At 51.9% G+C, this 8428-nt stretch overlaps 1 protein-coding gene across 1 annotated transcript in view; it reads right to left on the reverse strand.

The window, feature by feature from the left end:
* Nucleotides 1-1234: 1234 nt before the first annotated feature.
* Nucleotides 1235-8428, reverse strand: part of CSNK2A2 (casein kinase 2, alpha prime polypeptide) — a gene marked incomplete at its 5' end in the record, with an annotated part of 25187 nt that continues 17993 nt past the window's right edge. Inside the window, 7 exons of the mRNA XM_009586676.1 lie at nucleotides 1235-2757; nucleotides 2959-3107; nucleotides 3797-3897; nucleotides 4222-4323; nucleotides 4534-4644; nucleotides 5779-5862; nucleotides 8057-8116. Coding sequence (XP_009584971.1) covers nucleotides 2681-2757; nucleotides 2959-3107; nucleotides 3797-3897; nucleotides 4222-4323; nucleotides 4534-4644; nucleotides 5779-5862; nucleotides 8057-8116 — 684 coding nt within the window. The remainder of the gene's footprint in view (nucleotides 2758-2958; nucleotides 3108-3796; nucleotides 3898-4221; nucleotides 4324-4533; nucleotides 4645-5778; nucleotides 5863-8056; nucleotides 8117-8428) is intronic.

Raw genomic sequence — 8428 nt, forward strand, 5'->3', positions numbered from 1 at the left:
CTCCTCGCTCCCAGGCTACGCTTGTTCAGCTGCCATGTTTCCCTCTGGGATGCGCCTGTCACAGCTCATCCTACCCTAGAGCTGAGGTAGGGATGTGGGGAGATACGGGCAGGTTGTTCCAGCCTCTCTGGTTACCGCAGCGAGGGGAAGCCATTTACCCATTTCACTCGCTGGGAAGAGCATCTCTCTTCCTCTGCTTGAGCGTACCAGGAAAGAATTTCTGACTCAGGTTTACAGAACTGATACTTCCCGAAGCACCACCTTGAAACTCCACCATCAGGTTTGGACACTGACAAGCACTCACATACAACAATCAGCATTTTTCACCTATCAAAATTCCCACACTGAACCCATTCTTCTCCCCCACGCCTCTTCTGCCTTGGCTCTCCAGGAGCTGGGAATGCCAACACACAAGACCTGGAAAACAGACAAGTTTCTACCATAGCAACTTGGACAGGCCATGAGAAACATCCACTCCTGCCTCTTCTCAATGGAGCAATTCAATACATGTTTAAAATCAATTCAGAAATTGATGTTAAAACCCCAAACCAAGCCTGCTGGTATTAGAACAGCTTAAGAGCACAAGAGAACCCCATGCCTCTAAGGCCAGGCAGCCTGTAGGTCGGGCAGATGGAGGAACAAAGGGCTGGAAACAGTCGCCAAAGCCTTCAGCAGCATCTGCAGGAGAGTTAATGTTAGTGAGGGCCCTGTGACATGTCAGCAACACCAGACGGCTCCTCAGCCCAGACACCAATAACTGAGCTCATGCACCGGTCACATCCCAGGGTGGGAGGAAAGAAGAGCTACTCCCTGTCAGCACATCTTTAGAAAAAGCCATCCACCCAGGCTGAGACGAGACAAGCATGGGGGCACGCACGTGCAGAACCCCCAACTTCCAGCCACGCATCGGTGACGTCTCGTCTGACCAGCCATGTAACAGACCGAGACCACCATCTCGGGCACCAGCTGTTTGAGTCGAATGTACCACAACAGCCAACTCCCACGCTGTATCCAGAACCTTGCACCTCCTCTGCAGCCCCATGGAAGCGGAGACATTCTGCCACAGTGAAACTCTCAGGGCTGACAGCATGAAAAACTGCAACCAAAGACTAAGAGATCCCAAAATACTCAAGACAAGAGGGGCTAGAAGAGCCAACCTGACCTCCTCGAGGAGGCAATGCCTTCCGCTCTCACTCTTTCTGGCTATCCCATAGATTTGAGACGGCAGACGTTCAGACGTATAGATATTTATTGGTTTCAGTGAATTATACAAATGGATTGACCTGCTATCGATGCCAATAGAACTTTATTGGAATATGGAATGTAAACAGATGTTTCAAATAGAAACATTGCAACCTTATAAAAAATTAACTATTTCAACAATGCCGCAGAAGGAAATTCTGTGTTTAGGTGCTGGTGGGAAAACACTATCTCCAGCTTCTAGGTTTGAGTGTCACCAGAACCACTTGATGAAGTTACACACAGAACAAGTAGAGGAGGCAACTGTGAATTGTGGGGCTATAAAGCCATCGAGGGATCTGATGAAAGAACCCACAAGACGAACCCCCCACCCCCCCGCAACAGGATCGGCACCCCAGGATTCAACAAATGGCTGACTTCGTTAAAACACTACGTGGGATCCCAAGTCCTGGATCAGTAGCTGCACAGCCCCCTCCCCGACAGACCACGCCGCTGTTTGCTGATCCTTCTTCCTCCATTGCTCTCCTCCCTGGCCTCCTCTCCACTCCTCCATCCTGCGGTGCTGGATCGAACCGCTCCAGAGCTGTGCTCTGGCACAAGTCTGCGTCTGGCACGAATTCTCATGGGAGCCACGTCATGAGGTACGTGGTTGCACACCTATCACAAGAAGTCTTGCAACACTGACTTTCCTGAGCTCGGTGGGAAAGTCTGGATAGTCCCTCCCGCCTCCTGCCACAAGAGCAGCCCTCACATTCACAAGTTTCCAAAGCAGGTCTATTGAGTTTCTTCTCAGAGCGAGCCTTTGTCAAACACACCTGGAGGGGGGATCTCACCTCTCCCCAGCAACTTGGATCAGTCCCTTCGTTTTAATGCTCCAAACCAATCCTGAGACACTGCTGGGTTTGTGGGCTGTTTTTTGTTGAACCTCCCCCCTCCCCCAACTGCCCCGGCATTCACAATTGAAACTGGAGTTCAAGGGCCAAATTCAAGCCCAGAGTGAGCAGTAGGACTTGGACCTCAAAACAGAGTTGCACCTGCTGACCCCCAGCCTGAATTTGGTTCATCCAGAGTCTACGAGTCAGAAAGGCATGTTTAGAAAGAGGCATGCTAAGGGCTGATGGTGGAACGACCAATTTGTCCCCACCAGCGTGGTGGGGAAGGCTGGACTGAGAAGGAAGAGAAGGATCCATAGAGATGTGAACCAGAATCAGTTGTGTTGAGCCCTGGGGATATCACTACATATTTAGCTCTTGCAAGACCATTTGCCCAGGGCTTTGGTACCACAGGGTTAGAGTTACATTAACCACAACCACCAGAGAGGAACTGAGGTTTATGACACCCCCCCCCAAGGTTAGATTTCTGCCGAGTATAAAGGGGAGGGGAAGGAGGGGGGGGTCCTTGGTTCTTTTCCCTTCACTGTGTGACCGAAGGTTTTGCTTTTATTTGTAAACATCTTGAATTACCCGTCGTTTTCCAGTCTTCATCGTGCTGTTGTCAGGCCACTGGAGAGCACAGCGTTTTCTGAGCTGGGCTGGGACTGCTCCTTCACCACTGGATCTGCAGGAGACACAGACCAGGCAGGAAGGGGAAACAGCATTTAATAAAGCGGAAGCTCCACCCTGGCAAACCCTTCCAGAGAAACTGCCCTCAAAACCCACACAGCTGCTAAGGCTTTCACAGAGCAGGGAGCCGAAATTTGCCCCGACAACCCAAGACCCCTCTCCATCCCAGCTGGCCCCACCTTCTCCACAGACTCACAGAAATAGGGGTGCTCCATCGCCTCCTTGGCGGTCAGCCTCTGTTGATGGTCATATCGCAGAAGCTTGTCCAGGAGATCTAGGACTTCAGGACTGACCAGGTGTCTGTTCTCACTGTGGATGAAGTTCTCCCAGCGCTTCCGGGAATGCCTGCAAAGGGACCAGCTGTCACTGCCCAGCTCTGACCAGCAGTACCCAGAGGTCCCAGGGGAATCACCTGCCACTGTCTACTTCTGAGAAGAGATGGCTGCGACAGGCGCTGCCTACACAGCTCTTCCTTACACAAGCTACTGCTCAGCAAACACTTGCCAAAGGGGGAAAAAACCTCTTCTTTAGGTACACAATTGTGTGGATGTCCTACGCCTGGGAAAGGCACAATATTGCACATTCCCTTCTCTCTACAGGGACTAGACAGCAGCATGCAGCAGGTGACACCCTTGGCACCAGAAGTGCTCTGGCTTGCCAGCCAGCCTCACAGAAGCTGTCCTCGCTATCCCATCCACCTCTCATCCTTTTCAGAAATCTCAGCTGGGAGATTTTGAGCCCCTCAGCCAGCCCACACTCAACCCCAGTGTCTACATCTCCACTTCTAGAATGTCAATGAGCAGAAGGAAGAAACAGGGGATGGCTTGTGGATCATGGGAGAAGCAAAAAGAAAGAGCCTGCGTTTCAATGACCTCCTGAGATGACATGAGCAGCCAGATGGAAGGCCTGCAAGCAGCACTGTGACCCAGAAGATCAAAACAGGCCTTTGCTGAGAGTTTTTCACAGGGATGGACATCAGTTTATCTCCCTCTATGTTACAAGGGAAAAAGGCTGCATTTCACTTCTCCACTTACTGGCCCAGGATATCATTGAAGTGCGGGTCCAGTTCTATGTGGTACTTCTTGAGATACCCATACAGCTCATCTGTGCCCAGGACCTTTGCGATGCGAACCAGCTGGAACAAAAGGCATGTTGAGAGAGAGCAGAAGGGCAGGCCACCACTCTTTTCACAGAGGCAGAGCTGCCCAAATCTAAGAGCTCTCCTTCTGGAAACATCCCAGTTGTAAGGAATATCTCCCTTGAAACTTGTTTTTGCAACATGTGCAGAAAACAAGTCTCCTACACAAGGCAGTGAAGCATAATCCCAGATGGCTTAACTAAGCACGCAGCAACATCCTCCCAGCCTGGTGGTCTGATCCCCAGAACCTCCCCAGTATACACACAGAGATGAAGCGGTGACAAACATCTCATGAAATAAGCCAGGTAGCAAAGTCTTTACTTGGTCATAATTGTCCTGGCCGTGGAAGAAGGGCTCCTTTCGGAAGATCATGCTTGCCAGCATACAGCCTAAACTCCACATGTCTAAGCTGTAGTCATACATCTGAGAGGAAAAAGGAGAAGCTGTCAGAAAAGGCATGCTTACCACAGCCCGGTTCCCCAACCGCACAGGCAACCTCAGCCTTTTCACTTCACAGCCAGCCTCTTTCCAACTCAGGCAACGCTCTGGCAGGCAAAACCATACAACCCAAAGGTGGCCAAGGTCCAACCACAAGTGGTATCACTGGCTAGCAAGGAGGAGGCAGACTCTTACTTGGTAGTCCACAAGGAGCTCCGGTCCTTTGAAGTACCTAGAGGCCACACGGACATTGTATTCCTGAGCTGGATGGTAGAATTCGGCCAGACCCCAGTCTATGAGCCGCAGCTGAACATGCGATAAAGAAACAGAGTCAGGAGCCTCAGTAGGAGCCAGTTAGGTGAAAGCCACATTGGCTAAACCTCTCAATCCTGTAATGCAAGCGTGGAGCCCGGGATGCAGGGAGGTGCTCTGAGGACAGGAGATGCTCTCAGCAGTGCTCTGGTCAGGCTCTTCCCTTCCCCCTATCACCAGCTGGTGGGGCAAAGTCCAGCTTGGAGAGCTCCTTTGCCTCCTGAGTCCAAGCACACTGTTACTGCTGGGCCACTGGCTCCTTACCAGAACCACCAGCCACAGCGGACAGGTCATTGCATACTAGGGAACAGGCAAAAGCCAGCTGTCTTATCCTGCTCTTTAGAGGGGCTGGGCTGAAGGCAGTGTTGATTTTAACTGGTGGCTGAGAGCAGAAAACGAGGTAGGAGGGGGGCCCACCACATCCTGCAAGGCAGAGCATCTCCTCTGCAGCTGCAGGGATGGATGACCTGGTGTGTTACTGAAGGACAGCGGGTCTAGTAAGAAATTCCCCCTCCTTATAAATCTTGCCTGTACAGCCACTGCTGATTGACAGGGAGAGACCTGTGGACCAGCAACTAATTCGCTGCTGCAAATCCCAGGTCCCTGTGGAGACAGGTACACACAGCACCCGATGAGGTACAAGTACCGTGATGGGGTGGGGAAGCTCCCTGTGCTACCCATTTCCATGGTAGTGAGCTGGGTACAAACGTTTCCTGTGATCTAACCAGCACGCCCCAGAAGTGAGGAAGCCACTGCAGGACAAGCAGGCTGTACTACAGGAGGAGCTTATGTTCCTTAGGTAAAAATATCCACGTGTATTTCAGACAAGGCCACCCTTCTTCTGCTTCCTACTGCCACACCTCCCGAGGTGGAGATTAATGGCCCAGACCTGCTCCTCTCAGCAAAGAAACCCAGCGGGGTTGGCTGGAGGGAAGAGCAACCTCCAAGCCATGGACTCCCACTGCAGTGCTCCCCAGTGGGACTTTGGCCATCTCCTGACACAGGCACAAGTGGAGGGGAACCAGTAAAGAAAGGTTAAAGGGGTAAGTACAGCTGCCCAGGCAGCTGTACAGCAGCGGTAGTTTCCCTGGAAAAACCCTGCTTGTAAGAGCCCTGGTGCCACAGTACCTTTTTCTGTTGGTGGTCTATCATGACGTTGTGGGGTTTGACGTCCCTGTGCATGATCCCCATGCTGTGACAGTAATCCAGGGCCTGGCAGACACACGCACATACATTAGACATGTCTGTAACCACAGGCACAGCATTAACAATATAATGGACAGTTCTCGGCCAAGAGCAAGAGTGCCCCGTCCACGAGGAACTGCTGCAACCCTGGCACAAGAAACTGGCATTTTCAGCTCTTATGCTGCACGTGATGAAGTGACAAGCTGGCAAGACAACTCTATATATCTTGTGTCCTACTGCAGTCACAGGTCCGAACCGTGTTCCCTGCACAGTCTTTGAAGAACATGATGCAGAGAGGCGTCTCACCTGGTGACAAGCCCAATGCTCCAGCCTAGGTAGCCCTGTGCTTCCTAGGTCACACTCTCTTCCCCAGAAGGGGATGATTCTTACATGCATACAGTTTTAAGGCCTTCCAGTGCAGCTTTCCACCTGTGTCCCAAAACACACTTAAGCTAGTAAGTCACCTCTGTCCTGCTCATTTAAACCAAACCTGCACTTACAAAAGGCAGCTGATAGCACATGAGGGAGGGCGATGCTGCTTAAAGCTTGAAGGCAGGAGCACACCTAAGCTCTCCAGCTCTGTGACCTTGCATCACTCGCCCCCCCCCACCATGCAGCTGCTTCCTTCAGCAAGGGGGTGAGAACGTTGTTTTCTCATCTCCAAGGGGGAGGGAGATGTGATCAACATCTATCAGATGCTCTGAGATCTCCAGCAGCACAGAAGGAGGGTACAGCCTGCAGTCATTCAATATCCAAGACATCAGTGCCAGGGAAGTAACACTGTCCTTGGGCCTCTGCCGCAGCGGGAAGCATAGAAAGCAACAGCTTGCATCACAGCAAGGCCTCAGGGAATATCCCTGCAATGACACGTGGCCTCGCAACCAACAGGAGTCACAACAAACGGTGGTCCTGGGATCTCCAGTACAGGAGATCTATCTATAACAGGCTGAAAAAACTGCTTCCAGGGATGAAGCTGTTCTAGTGTCTTGCTTGTCCCAAGGCTGGATCATCTAAACCTCATCACCCCTCCCACCCTAATCCTGGGCTGCCTCAAGCTCCCTCCAACCTTCAGTAGGAAGGTCTTCCCTTGCAGACAGGTGCAGCAAGCTTGGGGGTGCAGAGATGAAAGCCTCCCTCAAGCTCACTAGATCTATTTCAGGAAGTCTCCCACAGTCACCAAGTCGTGGAGCACAAAGGGCTTTCCCTAGCCTGTCCCACTCTCATTTCCAGAGGCAGGGGACCTGCAAAATGCCAGCTCAGAAGTCCCAAGGCCCTGCCTGACACAGCCAAGGTGCTGCTCCAGCAGGTCAGCACAGAAGAGTCCTGGGATCAGCTGAAACCTGTAAGCGCTCCCTAATGCCCTGCTGCCTCCCATGTCCTGCAGCTGGAGACCCCAGAGAGGCAGTGCAGCAGATCTCACAGATCTGCCACATGGCTCCATGAGCATTTCCATGGAAAGGTGCAAGCTAGGCTAGTAAAAAGGAGGTATTTAGGGCACTCCTCGCCCTTTGTCAGAGGGGCAGGGAAACCTTTGGCTGGGACGTCTCAAAAGAAAATACCAGTGTTTTATCAACATGTAACAGCCAGCAAAACCAGAAGCTTTGTTCCCCAAGACCACATCCATGGGGTTCTGTGACCACAGGGCACCGAGCTGGCCAGCTTGTTCTTGAAGTGTCCTAGATCCCCCACCCAGAGACAGACGCGTCTAAGACCAAGTGGGCAGAAGTCACGTTCTGGAGCTGCATTTGAATACTGTAGCAGAAGAAAGCCTGGAGCTGGCAATCCCTCTCTTCCACTCTCCCTAGCATGCTAAAGAGCCCCCAGTTCCCCAGCCCTACAAACGCCTCTCGGTGCTTGTACTGGGTCTGGCTGGGAGGGAGTTGGTTTTCCTCATAGCAGCCCAACGGTGCTAGAGACACAGGGAGACAAGCACAGCCCTACCTCGCCACTAACAATCACAAACGCTTCACGGGGAAAGAACAGACCCCAGAGAATCAGAGGGTCTTTGGAGGTGACCAAAGGTTCCCAGTTTGGCTGTAATACCTCACAGCAACAAGCCATGTGACCAGATCTCTTCCCAAACCTTCCCGGGCTACGAGATATGGATTTTGCATTGAACATGAGAGAAGTAACTGCTTAGTAGCACTGCCCCATGAGCCCCGCTACTGCCTCTCTCATTTCTGGTCTCCCCATCCAGACTGCCATATGCAACGCCACTCACCTTCAGCAGCTCATACATATAAAACCGAATATCAAAGTCTGTCAGGATCTGGTACAGTTGCTGAAACAGATTTGGGGAGGGAGAGGGGGGGAAGGGGGCGGGGAAGAGAAACAAAAATAAATACTCCAGATTTGGATTAGTTTCATTTCCTGCACCCCACCTGCCTCCAATCACTGACCCCATTCCCGATCCCCTGTGAATGCTGCCACTCGCGAGGGCTGTCCTGGTCTCAGACCTGCCACGGCTACACGCTAGGAAATCCAAAAAGGACGCAGAGCTCCTGTGAAATGTTCTGGGATCATTCAGACCTGTCACGACTTTTTTGCAGCAGGAGACAGGCAGGCAAGCGTTAGCAACTGGGAGCAAGAACAC

The sequence above is a fragment of the Fulmarus glacialis genome, unplaced genomic scaffold, assembly GCF_000690835.1.
Source record: "Fulmarus glacialis isolate BGI_N327 unplaced genomic scaffold, ASM69083v1 scaffold29031, whole genome shotgun sequence".
NCBI classification, from domain to species: Eukaryota; Metazoa; Chordata; class Aves; order Procellariiformes; family Procellariidae; genus Fulmarus; species Fulmarus glacialis.